Raw genomic sequence first — 21167 nt, forward strand, 5'->3', positions numbered from 1 at the left:
CCAACAGGCAGATTCCCTGAAGCACTTCATGTCATTCAGTCTTCACGGCTTCTGAGCAAGTTTGGTATCCCAGGTCCTAGCACAAGTCTTGTGAATAGAAGTCACTTGAAATCACTGCAGATTAATCAATCCCCATTTTCCAATGGTGAGATGTGAGCCTGGCAGACTCTTGCCTTCCTAGGCCACCACAAGGGAGAGGTGGGCCTAACACAGGCACCAAGGAGCCCAGACACTATTCCCTTTGAACTAACAAGGCCCAGGAGAAAGGCAAAGCTTGCTGCTTTGGGACGTGACACAGTGACAATTTCCTGGCCATTTAAACTGGAATTTCAGGCATTTAACTGGCTAAGGTTTTACAAAGTGCCTACTCATACCAAGGCCACCAGCCCCACTCTCAATAAGCCTCCAACAAACACTAGTGGAATGAATGAAGAGAAGTGAGTATTGAGCATCTCATACACACCAGTGTCAGAAGCGCACTGATGTGTTAAACTAGCCATACCCTTGATTTCCACCGAGGGGGCAATGTGTTCTGCATGCAGCAAGAGCTCACCACTTTTTCTCTGTTTGGTTTGATTTGACACAGAGGATGAGAATATACTGTACCTATAAATGGAGCCTCAGCAGACACCGGAGCCGAGGGCCCTGCTAATCATGCAGGAGACTGATGATCAAAGACCCAGGAGAGCACAGCCCGCTGGCGGGTCCTAACAGCGAGAAGGCTGAATCAGGAGGCACGGCCAGGCGAAGTCCAAGTGTTTAGGAGGCTGTTTGCTCCCGCCACAGACCCACACCATCAGCTTCAAAGTCATGCTCTCCTCTACTCCGCCACCGCTGCCCCACAAAGGCTGTGACGCTCTTCGCGGACGGCCCTGAGGCTGTCCAGGCAAACGGACTCTTTCCATTCTAGTGAGGCGGCAGATGGGCAACGGGAGCTAACTATAAAGGTTGTGTGCTGAGAGGGGCTGGCGGGTGTGCTCTCCCCAGTGAGTCTCTGAGTTTTCCCTGTGCCTCAAAATGTGATTCAGAGCGCCGGGACAACCTGCCAAGCCCCGGAAACTCCCTCAGAAAACACACACCCTCCCTTCTCTATTGTTTGGTGTTGGTACAGTAAGCACATATTGCTTTAGGAATTAAAAAACATTTCTTTAAATTAAAAGAACATACACAAAACATACAGCGCACCTGGTTTAACACATTTGGCCCAAGTTTACTCTCCACCCTGAGCCAAGAATGAGCTCTGCAGTTCTAGGCAGAAGGGGAAAAAACAAAACAAAACAAAACAAAACAAAACAGAGAGAATGACCCCTGCCTCCTCCAGGTGGCTCAAGGTCTTGTTCTCGGGAGATGCTCAGACTGGAGCCTGATGAGATCAGGGCCAGTGACAAGGACAGCAGCTTCCCTGGCGTTCCCTTGTTCCCAGTCTGCCCTGCTGCCCTAGTCCCAAGCTGCTGCACAACGAAGGCCTCCTCTTGCCCCTCCACCTCCCCTTATCAGAAAGGTGCCCTCTCCTGGCGACTGGCAGCCTCAGGACAGCCCAGGGCACCGCTCCAACCAGAGTGCACGGCTGCCCTCTGGTGGCTGCGAGTGCAATCAGCCCCCAGGGGCTCGCTCTCCGCAGGGACCCCACTCATCTCTGGGAGGGGGGCTCCCAATACCAGATAGTCCTTTAAACCAGTGCTTTTGGTCCCGGGTCAGTTAGCCACAGTGAGAGGCAGGAGTCATCTGGGGAAAGTAACTGCTGACCAACAGGGCAAGGCCCTTGGAAAAAATGAGTCTCCAAACACACTGAATGAGTAACGGAGGCAGCGGTTTCAGACCCAGCCGGCCAGGGGGAGGCCAGGCTTCACAGGCAACCATACCCACTCCGCACACAGGAGAAACCACTCTCCATGATCAAATCCTTGTAGGGGGAAGGCCGAACACCGGGAGCAGGCAGGGCTGTGGGCTGCTGGTCCCAAGCGCCACGCACCTGTCTCTGGGCCTGCGGGAGGCTGAGTCCACCCAAGCCCACGTGTAAATGAGCTCTGGGTCTCAGAATCCACCTGACCAAGCAGCTCTCCCTGTGCCACAGACTCCAAGGCTTCCTAACACTCCGGCAGCACCTCAGCCCCCGCCCCGGGACAAACTGTCCCCTCAGAAGCCTTCAGAACCCACCCTGTCTCCCGCTGTGCCTCCTCTGCCCCCTAGCACAGAGCACTACCTGGCGGCTACACCTGGCTCCCCGGCTGGCCACTCCATGTTGGGACATAAGCTGTGTCAGGAGGGACCCCATCCCGGTCCTGGCCGCAACTCCACATGAGGCAGATGCCTCCATGGGGTTCTCAGGGGCTACTGCTGCTGGGCTGTTCTCTGTGGTTCTTCACCTTGGCCCCTTCTGCCCTACCAGGCCACGGTGTCTCTGAACAAGGCAAGGGTTTCTCCCTCTTCTTAAATACTCCAGGAGCCCAGAAAAGTGGGGGTGAGTTTGGCCGACAAGTAATGGTTCTGCCCTCTAAGAGAGCTCTCAGAGCGGTCCTGGAGAAGATGACCTCGAGTATGGCATCTGGGCCCTCGTCTGCCCTCGTCGCACACCTTAGGCTGAGACTCAGATAAGGCGGTTCCCAAATGGGGACGATTTTACCCCACCTATGGGCATGTGTCAAAGTCTGCAGGTGTTTCTTGCTGTCACCCTTGATGTGTGTATATGTGGGTGAACCTCTCCTACCTAGCTGGTGGAGGCCAGGGATGGCATGAGCGCCTCTAACACACAGGACAGCCCCGCCCCCAACAAAGGCTGAAGACACTGGGCTGAAGACACTATTTTTGAACTTCCTAATAACAGATGTATAAATGGATATTGGAATTGGTGGTTCACCTAGGGAGATGAAACTCAGATCTGAAGACCATGACATCTGGTCACAAGAGTTCACCAACAGACCAGGGTAGCGGGGTGCCGACCCGGTACTGCAGGCTGACCGTGGCCTTGGGCCTTGGGGGTGTGGGCCTGGTATTGCAGGCTGAGCCTGACTTGGGCCATGGGGTTGGGCAGACCCAGTTCTGCACCAGCCAGCTGGCTCTCCAGCTGCTAGCCCACTTTGGACAAGCTACTTAACCTCTCCTTCCCTCAGAAATGGGGGTATTCTTGGTTCCCCCTTCACAGGATTACATGCAGGGCACCAGCAATCTCCTGGCAGCATTATATGTTCAATGAATATTAGCTGCTAGTAAGAGGAGGATGTAAAACAATTATTTAAAGTGCGGTCAGCACACAGGCTGCGATCCCTAATTTAAACATCTGCCACATTCTGAGGTCACTTCTGGGCTGCACAAGGCCACAGGAAATGGACAGAAGCACTAAATTGCTACGTAGAGACTGCTGCTCACATTTGGCCTTCAAATATTTGAGCTGTTTGCTGGCAAAGAAAGGACCCCATTTCTATTCCTGCTGGTTATTGGGAAGAGGCGGCAACATCCTGGCCGTAAAGACTGAAATTTGTGCTTCAGGAGGAAAAGAGGACTGCGGAAGGGGAGCAAAGTGACAGGGACAGAAGTGACAGTAACTGCAGGCTTGGGCTTTCCTAGAGAGGTGAAGTAGTGCAGATACAGTCAGCTGTTCACACGCACACACATGAAACACACACACGTGTGCACAAGCTCGTGTGCACACGTCCACGTGCGTGCACACACGTGTGTTCTCACACACGTACAAGCACAGCCTGAGAGTGCAGACCACAGCAGAGAAGAAGCAGGCGCACTCTGGGGGCACAGGGGGCCTCAGGAGGAGCAGCTCTGAGAGTGACCAAGAGTGGTCACTCAGGGGCCGGGGTCAAGGTTGGCCACCAACACAGGGCCAGTCCTTCTCCACACCCCATGGGCCACCCAGGCTGCTCTTGCCTCCCCAAACTGGAAACAGCCTGGGTTTCCAGACCACTGAGATCTGAAGCTGGGAGCCCAGAGGGTGAGGTCAGGGCTAGACTCGACCCCTTTGAGGCTCTGGCTCCCACAAGTGACAAGTGAATGGGGCCCCCTGACCTCCGGCAGAGGGCGCTGCCTCCTGGCCACGTGGGGCACCCTGATAGGTGGCCATGTACTGCAGTTCTTTCCCTTCCTCCTGGCAGTTTCTGACAGCCACTTAGCCTCATCATACCTGGAGAAAATGCAGCTGTGGGGAGGAGAGCAGGCAGCCCCCAGGGAGAAGGTGGGGGCCCTGGTGGGTGGGGAGTTAGCAAAGTCTTTCAGATCATACTCAATTGTCTTTTCTTTCCTTACCTCTTCTTGTGCCTGCACAGCTGCAGGAGGGACAAAGCAGAGGGGGCAGGGGAGAAGGAGGACCTGCTCTGGGTGGCTGGTGGCCTGCAACTCCCAGACCCCGCCTTGACTTCCTCCGGATGAGAGTGTCCGGCACAGTCTTCAGACCAGAGGCTGGGACAACACCTTCCAGGCCCAAACACACTCAGGGGCTCTGAGCACCCTGTAGGCTGCAGCAGCGTCTTCTGACCCACAGTACTGCATGCCTAGGAAAGTCACGATGTCCTCTTGCCTCAGTTTCCCACCTGTAAATGGGGGTGCTAACACAGCACCTACTTCCGCAGACTGAATACACATGCCAGCAAAGCACTTAACAAGTGCCAGCACAAATCTGCATTTACTCCAGAGTGCCTATTAGCATAGCGGATATTTGTGAAAGAATGAACCATGGGGACAAAACACTGAGTCAGAACTGTCCTCTCCCCACAAACCCCCTTCTCCCATAGAGGGCACCTCCTCCCTTTGTGACTGCCAGAGGACCTGGGCAGCAGCAGACTTCTGAAAAAGGCCAGAGAGTGGCTATTTTAGGCGTTGCCACTCGGCCCTCACTGCAACCACTCAGTTCTGTGGGTGAGGCGATATAGAACTGAATGGTGTGGTCATGTTCCAATAAAACTTTATTTGCAAAAACAGGCTGCAGGTGACCTGGTGCTGCAGAAGTTCAGCTACCCCAGGCTCATGTTGGGCTCCAGAAGGTGTGCAAGCACCTCTGGCTAACAAGTCCTGCCCCTCCTTTCACATCTCTGCAGACAGAGGCTGAGGGTCGCCCCTGTTCTTCTGTGATAGCTCTGACTGCAGGTGGAGGGGCGCCCCTGGGGGGAGGCAGGGCCGGGACCCTAGCATAGCATCTCCAGCCGGAAGCAGCAGTGGGGGGCAGTGCCGAGCAATAATAACAGGAACTGGCCCGGAGGGCTATCAGCTCACTGAAACAACAAGTGGAGAATGATGGTGCTGGAGCAGAGGCAGCCTGCTCCCCAGGCCTCAGCTCCCGGGATCCAGGGTCAGGGCGCCTGACACCTCTGCTCTCTGTGCTGCCCGGACTCACGTGACCCAGATGGGGATACCCCTGGCTCGCTGGCCTGGCTCTTGAGAAATTAAAAAAGGGTGAAGAGGCAGGTTGTAGCTTGCACAGCTGTGGATGTCCATGAAAAGGGATGCAAATAACTGATAACACTGCCTTTGGTTTTCTAAGCAGCTGTGATGAGCCAGGGGCTCTAGTAGTGCTCAAATATGAGGAGAAAGCAGGGAGACAGCCTATTTCCTGGCTGGGGTCCTGCCATCCTACTCTTACCATTTGGAAGAGGACTCATGCAGCACCCTAACACAAGGGCAGAGGAGAGAAGAGACACGGGTCTCTTTTGGGCCTAGGCCCAGATGGCAGTCCCCAGAGGCCCATGTCCACAACTGCCATCTCGGCACCTCTGCCTCCTGGAAGTGGCCTCACCAGGGCACACTCCATATTCTGGACAGGGGAGTCCACTTCTTTTTCCTCCAGGCAACTGAACACTCAAGTACAGGCCTTCCGACACCTTGAAGGGGCTGTCACCAAAGGGACAGGGCTGCCAGGCGGGGCGAGGAATCTACTGAGTGGAAAAACCCTGACTTTCAGTCCTATTGGTTCCCTAAGAATCCCAGAGCACTGGTTCCCCAGAGACCCACCCCCCAAAAAAGGCACCGTATCAGAGGGACTCTGGAAAACTTCGCATCTGGACACTGATTATCTTCATTCACGCTCCTTTGAGCTGCTGTCGCAAAGGTCTGGGGGTCTTTAACTTATTGCTTCCAAGGGCACAAGGCCATAGACCCTCCTGTGGGTCCCCGCCCTGTTTCCTCTGCCCAGACTTCTGCTGTATCTGGACTTTTCAGGGCCCGGCTCACAGCTGACAGCATGTTCTGCTGAACCCTGAGCCCACCTACAGTAGGGGTCTTGGCATCATCCCTCAATTCTCACATCCAACAACTTCATGAGAAAGAGAGCTAAGCAGGAGGATGGCGGCTCACAGCCCTGAGTGGGCTAGGGCATTACTATGAATGCCATCTGGTTAGTGATGGTTAAAATGAAATAAAATAAAATAACCTTTTATGTATCTGTCCACAAGAAAATGAAAGACATACATAAAGTCATAATAATGACACTACAGAATACTACACAGTTGTGCAAAAGAAAAAGCAGCTCCATTATAAACAATCTCCCAGAGGTAAATTTTAAGTGAAAAGTCAAGGAGCAGAATACGTGTTGACAAAGGAAGAAAATGCTATATGCAAGCGGTTGCTTGTGTACGCGGAAATGCTGGCATTGCCTTGGAATGACACTGGAGGTTGTGACAATGAACACAGAGGATTGGGAGGCTCGGGATGGAGGCAGAAAACAGGGTTTTTACTTTCTAGTATTCTGTGCCTTTTTCATTTGACACCATGCGTGAGGATCACCTAATCAAAAGAATGTTAAGTTTACAAAAGTGAACTAAGTCATATTTAACAAAATAAATCATACTAAGAATAGAATATGGGTGTAAAGGGCTCTGGCCAGTCAGAATAAAGACAGCTCTGTGACCCTGAGTCTTGGTTTCCTCACCCCTGAGGAGGAGGCGACCCCTGCTTGGCTGACCCATGAGTGCTGAGCTCCACGGTGACTGGCTGTTTCTGAATAGAAGCTCCGCTCTGCCTGCCCGGGACACTCAGGCCCAGCCCACAGCGTCTGCACAGGGTGGAAGTGGCCCGAGTGGGGTGGACGGGTACAGGAAAAGGCTCCCACCCAGACTGGCGGCTTCCCTGCTGGGCAGCACGGAGTCCTGCAGGCCAAAGAGCCACAGCTGCCTGCAATGGGTCTGGCGGATTGCATAGCTTCCCCCCGGCCTCCCATGACCACCACCCCAACACACCGCATAAAGCACACTACAGCCCAGCTCATACACCACTGCTCTGGCTGAGCTGGAAGCATCCACTGCGCTCTTTGGGGAAGGAAGACATCCTGCTAACCCCAGGAAGCAGAAGATGGGGTCTGGGGTAGGGGAGGACCCCAGGGTCCTCCAGTCCAAGTACATAACGAGCTTTTCCACCACCTCATCAGTAGGGACAGTCACACCCCCAAAAATGACACCAGGCTTTATTTCACCATACTGCCCCTCACATGTCACCACCCCTCGAAAGCTAGAGTGAGTGGGAATCACCCTTCTCATTTGATTTTGGGGGAGACTGAGGCACAGAGAAGTGAAATGACTTCACCAGACTCCTGCAGCGACCAAGAGTAGCCCAGCCCTGCACCCCTGCACAGCTCACCGCCCCTCACTCTTTCCACATCATCTTCCAGCCTCCCTTCGAAAAAGAACTGTGTTTCTTCTCAGCAGCTTTCTCCCAAAGCAGTGCAGGCTTGATCATGTCAGCAGTTTCCTGAAGCCTGGCCCTTCCCACTGAAGACCCTCAGGCTGCCTCCGAAGGCCAGGTGTGAACAAGCAGCCCCATGGGCCCTCTCGAGAGCAGCGCGTGTACACACAGGCCGGAGGAGGCCCAACTTGAACGCAACCAATGTTGAGAGCACCCGGCCCACAGGGAAACTTCAGGCCCCTCTCGGCTGCCGGCAACCTACCCCTTCTTCAGGTTTGTCACAAAGGCGCTCTGGAGGGCGGCTTCCAGGAAGTAGGTGAGCTCAAAGTCAACTGGGGGAGGGCCTTTCAGGTGCCGCGAGGTGCTGTTATTTGTGACCTGAGAAGGGAACCCAGAGACAGTTCAGAGGCTGAGGGGCGAGCGTGAGGGTCGCCATCCCAGGTCCCCAGCCGCCTCAGCCGTATGTGGTGTGCTTCTCAGCCAAACTCAACCTAACTCGCTTTAACTGAAAACATTTCTAAAGGATCCTCTCCCCATCCAAATAAAGGTGCTCCTGATAGCCCTACAAGGTTGGTTTTGTCTACATTTTAGGAAAGTGAGCTTCAGAAAATGCCTGAGATTGCAAAACCTGGTCCTCACACTCAGGTTTGGCCACGTTCCAAGCTATCTCTACCAGTTCTTGATTCAGCCATTCAACAAACACTTGCCATGCCTACCACATGACGGCCATACACTGGCTCTGCCAATCACCATGAGATGTAAGACAGCCCCAGGGCTGAGCTGTCCTTACGCCTCAGCTTTTAGAGCATTCACCCAGCCCCACAGAGATATAGGCCTGCCTTTATTGGGGCACCTCCCTTCTCTGACCCAATTAAAAAAAAAAAATCAATGAGTCATCCATCTTATCGTTCAGAAACCGAAGATTTAAAAGAGGTTCTTAGTTCCTCAGAGGTTGGGCTGGGTCTGAGGAGGGGCACAGCTCTGCATGAATACAGCCTTCTCCATCCCGTCGGCTCTTGCCCTCCCAGCTCTGAGGGCTGACTGTCCACTGCACTGGGCTCTGATTTCAGCCCTGGACACCATTATAGTTCACTGTCTTAATCCCCTTTTGACAGTCCGAAACCAATAATAATAATAAAAAAAAAGAGGGGAAAATACAAAAAAAGAAAACAGGAAAAAAAAAAAGAAAGTCCAAAACCTAGGCTTCCGATGGAACAGAACAGTCTCTTTTTTATCAAAGTTTCCTCTAAACCACATGCAATACAAATGTGAACTCTTCCTAAAAAGTTGCATGTGACCTCAACAAAGGTCAACTCAGGTCTCCGAGTAGACGTGCCAGAGTCCACATTCCTGCCCAGTTTTTGCTGAGCCACTTATACCCGTCTCCTTCCCCTTGAATTCCAACCAAGCAGGACTCTAAAGCAGGGACTGTCAACATGCAGGCGACCTGCCCTGCAGGGACAACTGGCAGTCTCCAGAGTCAGCTGTGGTTGTCTCACGGGGGCTAAGGCCATGCAGGCTGGCCTGGAGTGGGTACAGGTCAGGTGCTGCCGAATGTTCTACAACACACAGGACAGTCCCACAATAAGGAACTATCTGGCCCCAGATGTCAGCAGTGCTGAGGCTGAGAAGCCTGGCTACAGGGGCACTGACCTAGGCTGAGGAGGAACCCTCCAAAGGAAACATCGCAAAGGTGGGTGCTGGGTTCACATGTTGGCTTTTGCCCAACTAGATGAGGTCTGGATAATTCCTACACTCTGAGTCGCTTAGCTCAGGATCACCTTCCTCACCTGGAAACTGAGATTGATCTACTTTGCCACAGAACCTCCCATGTGACTTCTAGTAGACACCTACAAAACAGAATGTCTAGGCACCGCCCCCTCCAGTCCCCGCCCCCCAACATCATCAGGGATGCATTCTCAGGGTTCAACTCCTGCCAATGCCAGTTATTAGCTGTCTGAACTCTGAGAAGCTCTAAACCCGAGCTTCACTGCCTGGAAGGAGGGGTAACTTCAGCGCCCATTCCAGCTAATGGTGTGCGGGCTGAGCAGAGGAAAGCTGCGACTCAGTGCCTGTTAGCAGTATCTCTGTTGAGGGTCACCTGCCTTCCCCGCGTTAAGCCAGAGCCCTCTCGAAGGGGAGAACAGATGTAGTCATCTCATATGCTCACCTGTAATTGCTATCCTGCAGACTGTTCGTAAGGCCCTCCAAGAGAGGGGAGATGGGACATGAGGTGACCCGAGAACTTCACATTCCTGCTGGCACCTCTCTGCTGGCCTTTGAAAGGCTTGGTAAGCAGGACCAGGCTCTTCCTTGCCCTAGATCATCAGGGAGCAGCCAGGGCACATGGGACCCTGAAGATTGTCTACAAGAACCAGCCTGACTGCCCCTTCCAGGGTCTAGTTTCTAAACTTCACCCCTTTACAGGGATGAAGGCCATACCTACTCCCTGGAGCCGTGTGAGATATAACCAAGTTAATGGAAACAAATAGTGCTTTCACATTTGCTGAACAACAACTCACCAAGGAGGTTCCTGGCCCCTCACAGATGACGTGGATTCAGCTATTGCATAACTTTGACTGGGCAGTCAAGAGTCTCATTCTAACAGGATCAGCAAACTATAACCAGTTTCCCACAGATGCGTCCATCTCTGGGTGCAGATGGAGAGGGGGGCTTTTTCTAATTTGTATCAGGGTGGCCTCTAGGTGCAGTGGGCGTAGATACAGGTGCTCAATGGAGAGCAGCCATGACAGTGACGGTGCTGTCATCCCCAGCTCACCTTCTCCAGCTCCTGTAGAAACACCTGAGCGATCCAGGAGGCCCTCTCGAAACACGCAATCACTTCCTCCTCCCTCTCGGTCAGGCGGTGGCGGGATGCTATGGAGTTGGGGAGGCGTTCCAGAGAGAGGCCTGCAGGGGAGAGGGCATCTTAGACCTGCGCTGCTGGGGGTTCGGGTGGACCCTGACTCCAGGCCCTTCCCAAAGACCCAGGGTGGGCTCATCTGAGGAGACCAAGGCTCTGGAGCAGCAGGTGGGAGGCAGAGGTCCGTGGAGGGGAAGGAGGAAGCGGAAGCCATGATGGTATTAGCAGCAGCAGCGGAGTAAAGCAGTGGGCTGACGAGGAATCACACTGTGGTCACTCATGTCCAACCCCTGCCTGCTCTTCCAGCTCTTCCAGGAACTATCATTCCTGGAAAGACCCTCCTTCCAGTTGCTAGAAGAAAACATTCGCTCCCAGGCGCTCACCATTTCTACATTGGATAGTGGCTATTTACGCCTAGCTCTCCTTCCCACCAGTGGCTGAGAGCTCTGTGTGGACAAAATGTGGGTGTTCTGGGCTGCCATACTCCCCAGCACCCTGCAGATGCCTGAGTCACACAGGATTTATACACACCCTCTCGTGGACCAGTTTCGGCCTCACCTAAGTTATCCGCATCCAGGTCTTATTGCCCTGGATATCTGTTATTCTCAACTCCCCAGCATCTTCTCCCCATTCTTTCAGCAACAGCACCTCCTTTTCCCTTTGGGCACTCCTTCCACAGTCTCAGGAGGGTCATGACCCTAACCGACTGCCAGGGAAATACATGAACCAGCCGAGCCCACAGTCAGGCCAAGAAGAACCAACCCCGAGTTTTCACTTTTCCGCTGGGCTTGTCAGGCCAGTCTGGAAGTGCGAGGCAGCCTGCCTTGGGATGGAGCTGCATGTGAGGGTGGGGTCAGCACGGCTTACTTGAAAATGGTCCATGGTAAATTTTATTTTATATATTTTTTACTACCATTAAAGTTTTTGATATAAAATTAAAGCATCATTTTAGAGAGAGCGAAAAAAAGCCACATGCAGCCCCCTTAGCTAAAAGTTTTTAAGATGCCAAGAAGAACAAGCACTGATATATTTAGTAGAAGTGAATGCTACAAAGGAAAACAATGATATTTGGGTTCATTTTTTTCTTAAGTCAGGAAAAAGAATGAATGGCGAAAAAACTGAGTCCCCCTCCCCACCAAGTATAGACGAGGCCTGACAGAGAAGGGCAGATTTCTGGGGACACAGAGCACCCTGCCTGAAGCGCTACCACCCTGACACTTCCCAGGCTATGATCAAGGATCTGACCCACTGCTGCCACGTTTCCTGGTCCAAGTCTGTCTGTGTTGTGTTTCTGTCCCTTGTAACTATACAGACCTGACTAGAGAGCCCAGTCCTGAGCTGGCCTGTGGGCTCCCAATAGACAGAGCCAGCCCCTCTCACCTCTGTGCACCCCAGAACACACTCAGGCGTAGGTGCTCACCAGGACCAGACTCGGCTCTCACCTGCCCTCCTGCACCAACATCTCAGGACCGAGCTCCCCTCCTCCTCCTCTTTCTACCTTACCTCAGGCTTCCTCTTGCACGTGATGACCGCCTCGGCCTCCTAACTTGCCTCCCTGCCTCCGGTCTACTCCAGTCCACTCTGCATATCATCCCAAAGTGATGCTTGCAAAGCGCCCTTGCATTTGGGGGTAAGGTTCGAACCACTTGCCCTCCTCCCTCTGCCACTGAGCACACAGCACGAAGTAGGCACCCTGCAACTTGTAAGAGGACCCTCACCAAACCTGTTGCTTGGTGCCTGGCTCTTGGACTTCCAACCTCCAGAAGCCTCTGTGGTTATGGCACTTTGTTGCTACTCTTGGAGCTAAGACACCATGCTGACTGCACTCAGACTCCTGTTTCCAGCTGCTGACCTGGCTCAAGTTCTCCTCCTGCCTGAAGGTACCCCTCAGCGCAGCCCTCCCCAAAGGACCACCCACTTTCTGTCCCAGCCTCCTCCTGATAGGCCCTGGAACAGACAGTTACCACCCCCCCCCTTCCCCCCCCCGTCCTCTGGGCACAGGTCTATACTATTTCTATCTAACAGTTCCTACCCTTATTTACTTACACATTTGCCCCGGCAGCCTAAGCCTCCTTAAAGGCAGGGTTTGCGTTCACCCTTCTACAAGCTGGCACACAGTAGGCACTCAGCAAGCACCAGCAGGCTGGCTGAAAAAAGGGCATGTCTGATCCTGCCGGACAAAGTACAAAGTACTCGGCAAGCACTAGGTAAGGAATGACTGTTTCTCTTGGCTAGATTCCAACTCACAGGGATTCAGTGACCTTGCCCTCTGCCAGGCTGCAGTGTGAGCGAGCCCAAAGGTCAGGATGCCTCAGCCTGGGGGTAGGCAGGCACAGGACTCCTTGCTCAACATGAAGACTCAGTGACCCGGGTCACCAAATGTCAGTGTAACTCCAGTCAGTGATTCAACCTAGAGGGAAAAGCTCTTCCCCTGAGAGAACTAAAGGGGAAGGCCTAGAGGACACGCTGCAGGAGACACACAAGGCAGACAGGAAGGGCAGGACCCTGTTCACTGCCAGTGGTGCCCCGCCAGAAGGTGGGACGAACACACAAACCACTCAGAGGCCTGCGGATGCCAGGTCGACCAGCCGACTCCTGAAGACACAGGTGGATTTGTTTCAGTTCTCTGCCCTGTCTGCACCCCCACCCCCTCATCCCCCATAAAAGCTGCCGACCCGCTTCCCTTGCCTACTTCTGGACCCAGAACTGAGTCCAGATACCGGCTGCTTAGCAAGTCCAGGCTGCCAGACCCAAGTGTCCAGAGGACTGGCCACTGCAGAGCAGAGAATACGGTTGTCCTGGGGCCCTGCCTTCCCTGTGCTTCAGTAGGCCTTCCAGTGCCAGCGGGACCTCTCCCACAGGCTTCTCACCCTCTATGCTCCACCTCCTTGGAAGCTCAAAGCAAAACCACCTCCTCCCTGAGGCCTTCTTAGGCCTCCTGACCTTGGAACAGCAGACAGCTCAGCTGCACTCCCCCGCTGCGCCTTCTTGCTGTGGTGTGACGTCCCTCTACCCCATTGATCTTCGCACCCCGTGAGAGCCTGGCCTGGTGGTCAGTGAGTGAATAGACAGGCGCAGAGACCGCAAAGACAGATGTGCTCGCTTGCCGATGCTGAGTGTGGAGCCCCCCAGGCAGGACTCTCCCTTCCCCTTCAAAAATGCCTCAAACTGGGCCCTCCCTCCCTGGTGGCACAGTGGGTTAAAGTGCAGCACTGTAAGCTGCCCACAGCCACTTTCATGTGAGTTCGATCCCCACCCTGGAGCTGACCCACATGGGCAGTAGACCTCTCCTGTCTGACCCGCTGCTCCCCTCAGCAGTGTACTTTGTCAGTATGCCTGTTCTGCTCCCCACTCTGTTTCTGGCGAAGCCTCTCACTGCCCCTGCACCTCTGGCCTGCACCCCAGTTCTCCATGCATAAATAAATAAAGTCTTTTAAAAATGAAAAAAAAAAAGTGCCTCAAACTGAGGTGTATTTATACAAAGGAATACAAGTCAGAAATAAACAAGAGGATAAAATTTTGATATGGACAACATGAATCTCTCGTTAGTATGCTTGGCAGAAGCTAGATATAGAAACTACATGCTGTGTAGTTTACATGACAGTTAAGAAAATCAAAAGACACAAAATTAATCTACAGAAACAGAAAGAACCAATCATTACCCGTTGTGGAAAAAGAACCTTCTACGGAAACTTTCTTGGGTGGTGGAAATGTTGTCTTTATTGGGTTTTGGTTACATGGATATTTATATGTATCCATTTAAGGTCTGTGCACCTCACTTATGAAAGTGTGTCTCAAAGTAATGGACACAGTCCATTTATTTAAAGGAAAGGGCTCCCACTCAGAGAACTGAATGGACAAAATAGAGGTGCTTTGGTCATTGAGTCTGTCCTCTAATTCCCAACATAGGTAAGACCACAAAGTTTTCTGGAGTTGGCAACAGCTTCTTACTGGGGCTAAAGTCCAATTGCCAGTTCTCCCCTTATTGGGGGGGGGGCTTCTGCACCTGCTTTTCTCTCTTTGACTCATGGGAAAGTAGGTCCATTTCCCCCTCCACAAACATCTAATTGAAAACCCTTGAATTTCTGGGAGTGTTTCTGCACAAGTGCCAGGTGACACCACCTGACCCAGGATGGAGCCAGGCTCTTGATGGTTAGAACACAGCTTTGTCAGGTGGCAGGAAGTTAGGGGCTGCCAGGAAACTCTGGGTCCTGCCTCATGATTCCCACCAGCAGAGGGGTCTTTCTGTGAAAACACCCAGCTCCACTGGGTGCCAGGGAGGGCTCAATTTTCTAATAACTTGCAGAACTTTCGGTTTGGAGGCAAGCTGATCCTGGCACAGCCAGGGGTTCAACACCCAGCTTGCCCAGTCGCCTCAGTCTGATATGACTCATCACCTCCCAGACAGGCGCCCTTCCAAAGCCCCACCCGCGGAGCCCTGGGCCCTAGAGAAGAGGTGGAGAGCACACAGCTTCCTCTACAAGGGAACTTTCCAGATGAGGGGACACTTCCTCGCATCTATCTGCCTGGTCCAAGAGCACAGGCCATAGAGGGCTAAGCCCAGTGTTGGGGGAGGGGAGAGGAAGAAACGCCAGTCATTGCTCAGTCCTCAGAGAGAAAGCGTCAAGGCCAGGTGGGGAAGAATCCCCACATGTCACATTCAGAAGTGGGTAACTGTGGCAGTGGAAAACGGTGAGGCAGCCGTGGAAAACAGCCTGGCAGGTCCTCAAAATTAAAAATGGAAGTACCAGGTAACCCAGCAACTCCGCTTCTGGGTACAGACCCAGAAGAACTGAAACGAGGGTGTCAGAGAGGTATTTGTGCCTCCACGTCTAGAGCAATACTATTCGCAACAGCCAAAGGGAAGAAGCAACCCAAGGGTCACTTCTGGGTGAGTGGACGAAGCTAAGGCGGTGGAGGTGTACAGGGGGACATCCTTCAGTCTCACAGAAGGAAGTCAAGTCCTGCCAGAGGTCTCCTATTAATAAATGGATGACTCCAGAACATTACGCTGAGTGAAATAAGTCAACCACAAAAAAGACAAGTACTCTGATTCCACGTCTATGAGGTAACTGGAGCCAGCAGATTCAGAGACAGCAAGCTGAGGGAGGCTGCCAGGGGCGTGGGGCGGGGCGAAGGGCACTTACTGAATGAGTGGAGTTTCTGTTTTGCAAGATGAAGTTCTGACGGCTGTTGCACAATGTGAATGCACTTAGCGCCACACCAACTCACACTTAAAGTGACTAAGATGGCACATTTACCTTGTGTTTTATGTAGCCACAATCTAAAAATGATTTTAACGGTTAAGATAAGTTTTATGTTATGTATATTTTATCAATTAGGGTTGGGTGAGGTGGGACAGGAAGTCAGCAATTTGACTCCTTGTGTCAAAGTCTCCAAAACTTGCAATACCCTTTGATCCAGGGACTCTACCTTTAGGAATTTATCCTAAAAAAAAAAAAAAAAATTAACAATGTATGCAAAAATGTTGCATACCCACTAGCCCTTCTTGCTACTGTTTTACCAGCTGGTTGAAGTTGCATTTTCATCATTACAACCTTACATCTGGCGACATGAAAACTGATTGACTTACTACTGCAGTTTAGAACTAAAACACACCTTACAGATTCAATTCCTGTCCCTGCTTTGTTGGCATCTAGGGGTGACAGGTGGTTGGAACTCTGGTCTCCTGGTAACAGGGGAGACCACACCTACTTCCTCTCCAGCTACAGCTACATGGGCACCCTTCTGTGGGTCTCTGTTGACCATCTGTATCGCAGCCCTGAAGACACTCAAGACAGGTTTGGTGAACACACAATGAACACACACAGGCCCCTTTTAAGACTCCCCAGTAGTCTGCTTGTTATTCACCATCTGGAAGCGAGGTTCTCTCTCTGAGGACCACGGCTTGGGGCACTGAGCTGTACCAGAAGTGCTGACCCGCCTCCTCACCAGGCAAAGGGTCCACGCCCCTTTGAGAAGGAAGCCAAAGTCAACAGCTAATTCCTGCCATACCAGGATTAGATATAAACAAACCCAAATATGCCACCATATCCTGCCCTTGAAGGGCACTGATTTCTTTTGAGAAACCATTGTTCAACTTTCTCCACAGACTCAAGTAGGCAAAATCCCACCCCTGACACTAACCCAGTGACAAGGTGCAGGTCACCATCACTGGTTCAGGGTTTATAAGAGACCTGACCAGGTGAATGAGAGGCTTGCCCAAGGCACTATCTCCTCCTGAGGTGATGAGTGCAGCGTTGCAGGACCAGGTCAGCCGGAAGCTGCTGAGAAAGATGCCCACACATGGAGCCTCTGGCTCTATGATCCAGCTATGCCTGATGTTGCCCACTCCACGGGCCTTCCAGCTATACAGGCCAGTCCTCCCCCTTTTTTACCAGCTGGTTGGAGTTGCATTTTTTGTCATTACAACCCTAAACCTGGCTCTATGGAAACTGATCTCGAAAGGCATGATGTCAGAGGATGATTCCTGAAGTGCAGGACTGGCCATGTGGAGACAGTGAGGATGCTGCCACCTCCAGCTAAGAAACTGATATTCTAGACACAGACAGCAGCAACACCAGCTGAAATGCTGCCTGTGTTGTTTGGAGACAGACCTTAGGCCATGGTGTCTGCACTTGAGGGCATTTGGTAGAACATTTTAGGATTAGCCTAAATTGGATATTTTTGAGGATCCAATTGAGACCTATAAAAAGGGGGCGAGCACCATTCCTTGCAGCCCCTCTGAACAACACAGCCTTGCTGAAGCCTGTTCTGACTATGCACAATAATGCAGGTGGCTGAGGGCCAAACCTGATCATCAGGGCTGGAAGTTCTCTGCTCCTGCTGAAGGGTGCCAGAGTCATGAGGGAGACTGGACCTTACCAGGCACTAAGGCTGGGACATGGGAAAAACATGATCCCCCAGTACTTCACAGGGCCCGTGGTGGCTGTCGTGCAGGAGGCAAGGAGCATGCACACGTTCGGCCCAGATGGTTGCTGACCCATTAAATGGAGCACTGGGGGGCTGGGTGGAGCCATGAGGGAGGGCCTGGTGCTGAAGAATGGAAACCTCTGGGCCTGACTCTAGATCCAAGGGTTTGGAGTTAACAGTGTTAGGCTCCAGCTCCTCATGCATGGAAACGCTCCAATGCCAAATGCCCAGAGGCCGGCTATGGGGAGCTCAAGGTTGCTGCAGAGCCAGACAGGACCCAAACCTGACTGACAAGGCTCCGGAGTGCTCAACTCACAGCACGAGAGGCCCCAGTGTGACATTCCCATCAGGAGGTGGGTGCCGGGGAGCTCAGGAGAGGCCATTTTACAAAGGGCTCCTCTCGGGGGGCCAAACGGCCCTGTGCCAATGCAGAGATGTCCACACACCAGAACTGGGGGCACTGAGCCCAGGCAGGAAGTTGCTGCGCTGCTCTACCAGGCTGTGGTCTTGACCGGCAGACCAGCTCTCTCTGAGGTGTTTCCATTTCCTGCTTTTCCCAAAGAACAGACATCCCTGGCACCGGGCCAGCGCCTGGGCAGGAAAGGGTACACTGGGTAGCGTATGACTCATCAGTTCTGCACCAACTACAGCACGCTTAGCAGCTCCTTGCAGGCTGCCACTTCCCCAGCACACGCAGCCGGTCTTACAGGCCTGCCCGCCACTCCCATGAGTGCAGGGACCCTAACTGCTCCTCTGGCCATTCCTGGCAGGTGCTTACTGACTCAACTGCCGGCAAATTTTACTTTCTCCTGTGGGAACTGGGCCAGAGACTTTGAGGAGGGCCGCTATGACCTCTAACTGGAGAGACTAGGCTTCCACATGCTGGGCCAAAGTCCTGTGAGCTGGAAGGAGAGAATGTTGTAGGTGGGAACTACCAGGGGAGGCTTCCTGGTGGAAGGAGAGTGTGGGAACCATCTATGTGCAGAGGAAACAAAGGAAGTATGGTAGGCCAAGACCGTGGCCCAGAAAAAGTGAAGGGACATAACTTGGTGGATGGTGGTGAGCACAGGGGCTGACCCGCTCATACACTGGGCCTCCTGGGCTGGGCAGCTCAGGCTCTCCTGTGACAGAAGGCCCCATCTTCTGTCCCGCCAGCTGGGCCTGCCTGAGAACCAGATCCCTGCCCCAATGCAACCACGAGCAGAGGCCAATGCAAAATGGTCCATACATTGTAGTGTGATGATGTGGCCAGCCAGTGTTCAGGAGTAGGCAGGGCAGGCTGCTGTCAGGATTGGCATGGCGTGGGGATGGATGGGGCACGGGAGTCTAACAGAGAAGTCGGGAGCTGCCTGGGGTTGAATATTCTAGTTCAAACTGTGTCCTGAGAAAGTTGTTTCACTTTTGCCAGCCTTGGTTTCCTCACTGTAAGATAAGGGGTTGATCATTTCCATAACTGCTCGCAGTCCAGCGAGCAGTCCAACAGTGCTGTGAGCAGCACTATTAGGGTGTTGTGAGCTCCGGCTGACTGGGTTCCAACCCTGGCTATGCCACTTTCTGTGGGACCTTGTGTGAGTCCCTTCACCTCAGCTATGATGCAGGAACGACAAGGACACCAACTCGGAGGGTTCCACTGTGGATTCGGTGAGGTGCTGGCATGAGTGAGGGCCACCTGCTGCCACCATCCTCACTGCAGGCTGAAGGGCCGTGTACCAGCCCCCCACCCCAGAGGAAAGCCTGAATGCCCAATGTGATGGACTTTTGGTGATGAGGCTTTTGGCAGGTGATCAGGGTTAAATAAAGCCATGGGGGTGGAGCCCTGTGATGGGATTAGTGGATTTAAAAGAGGAGGCCACACAGGAAGGCAAGGCCCTGTGAGGCCACAGTGAGAATGTGGCGGTTTGTAATTGAAGGAGAGTTTTCACCAGATGCTGACCCTGCTGGTACCCTAGTCTTGGACTTCCCAGCCTCCACAACAGTGAGAAAGAAATTCCTGCCCAGTCTCTACGTTCTTGTTAAGGCAGCCAGCAGGCTCAGACAACCCCATGCTCCCACATGGAGTGAGGACTGACAACCAGGCATCCCCCCGTCCCTGCCTCTCTATGGGGAGACCCACCGACCCTCTCACACCTGGGAAGTCCACATCATGCACACCCCACGCAGGGTCAGGTGAACCTCAGCAGGCCAAGCAGAGGGTGCCATCATGGCAACAGGACAGGGAGGACAGGCGAGCGGAGGCAGGCAAGGGGGAGGCCACGTGCGGTCAGCGAGGGGCAGGGAGCTCGTGCAGCCCATGACCGAAGAGCGCCCGCCGGCGGTGCCCGGCTCCTTACCTCCCCTGCAGGGTCTCTGACCACCAGGACTGTGTTCCCCCAAGAAGCTGGAGGCGTGCTGGAAAGAGTAGAGAGCAGGAGACAGGGAGCGGTAGACACCGAGCCAGGTCTACAGGAAAAAGTAGTGGAAAGGACCCCCAAAGCAGGGTGTGAGGGTCAGGGGATCCATGGCTGAAGTGGTCTCCGAGAGGCCCAGGAGGCCCAAATGCCAAACAAAGATTCCCCTAAGACTGGTGTGGGCCAGGAGCACAGAGAAGGGGATGAGTGAACAGAGGAAAGGAGCACCCGAGAGGAGACCACCCCAGTGGGCATCTGGCACTCCAAGGCTGGCGCCGGGTCTGCCCAGGGTGAAACTCTCAGCAGATTTCTGGGGACAGGACAGCCTCCCCATGGGGAGAGGACCCCAGGAGTCGGTGGTGGAACAGAGCTCCCAGAAACCCCAGCAGGCAGAGCCAAGGAGGCTGTGCTCTGTACAGAGAGCAGGCAACCCCAGGCCCAGGATGACGGGGGGGGGGGGGTCGTACTCCAAGGGGAGGTTCTTAGTCCTGGCTCCACCACAATCTCTGGGTAACTCTGGGCAAAGTATCTGTCCTCTCTGGACATCTCTGGGCTCCATATATGAGCTGGGGAGAATATTCCTATCTGCAATAGACAAGAGAGTGATAAACATGTTCCCGATGCCAGGGTCCAAGTATTCACAGGGTCACATCCATTTCAAGACTTTCCTCTGGGCTTTCACTTGTGCTACAATAGGTGATGATCAAAGATTCAGGACTTCTGGCACCTAGGACCTCACTGCCACCAAAGGCCACCCCTCCAGCCACCAAAGGCCACCCCTCCAGCTCTAGGATTCCAGGGCTCACAGATCCACAGAAGAAGGAGCCATGAAGCAACACATAGCACATTCGGGGTCCAGGTCAAGGGCAATCTGCAACCTCCTGTCGTGAAATTGTAATCACTGACTAGACGTGCCCAGGCTGCCCCTCCCCCAGTGACCCCTGGCCTGGGACTGGTTCTGTCCTTCTCTTCACTGCATCCCACTCTGCCTTTCAGGCCACTCACAGCATGTGCCCAAGGAGTGACAGGCTGCTGTGGGCTATCAAGCACTTGATTTGTAGCCAATGTCAGTTATAAAACCAGGTGGCGCGTTTTTAAAGGCTTTTCAGCCTGCTTATACCACCGGTTGCTCTTGGTCCTGGTAATCCTGGTGAGGACAGGTATTACATCCCTGTCTTACTGCTAAGTACACTGAGGCCAAGCAAGTGAAGAGGTAACTTGCCCAAGGGTGCACTGCTGAGACTGGTTGTCACAGCCAGGGCGAGAGCCTGAGTCTTCTGACATCGTGCCTAGTGCCTGCTGCTTACCACTGGTGTTCACCTGGTTGGCTCCTGCCTGGGCACAATCCGGGGTGCAGGACCTTGGATAGT

General features: G+C 53.3%; 1 protein-coding gene across 2 annotated transcripts in view; it reads right to left on the minus strand.

Annotated features, from left to right (window-relative positions):
- The window catches only part of TTC7A (tetratricopeptide repeat domain 7A), a 103893-nt gene that overhangs the window by 69519 nt on the left and 13207 nt on the right, over positions 1-21167 (minus strand). Inside the window, exons 3-5 of one of the 2 annotated variants that reach the window (XM_012727461.1) lie at positions 19741-19798; positions 10394-10524; positions 7877-7992 (exon numbers count right to left, since the gene is read on the minus strand). In XM_012727461.1, the coding sequence (XP_012582915.1) occupies positions 7877-7992; positions 10394-10524; positions 19741-19798 (305 nt within the window). The remainder of the gene's footprint in view (positions 1-7876; positions 7993-10393; positions 10525-19740; positions 19799-21167) is intronic. The other variant, XM_004686225.2, reaches the window with a different exon arrangement.

The sequence above is a fragment of the Condylura cristata genome, unplaced genomic scaffold (assembly GCF_000260355.1).
Source record: "Condylura cristata isolate star-nosed mole 26May11 unplaced genomic scaffold, ConCri1.0 scaffold00020, whole genome shotgun sequence".
NCBI classification, from domain to species: Eukaryota; Metazoa; Chordata; class Mammalia; order Eulipotyphla; family Talpidae; genus Condylura; species Condylura cristata.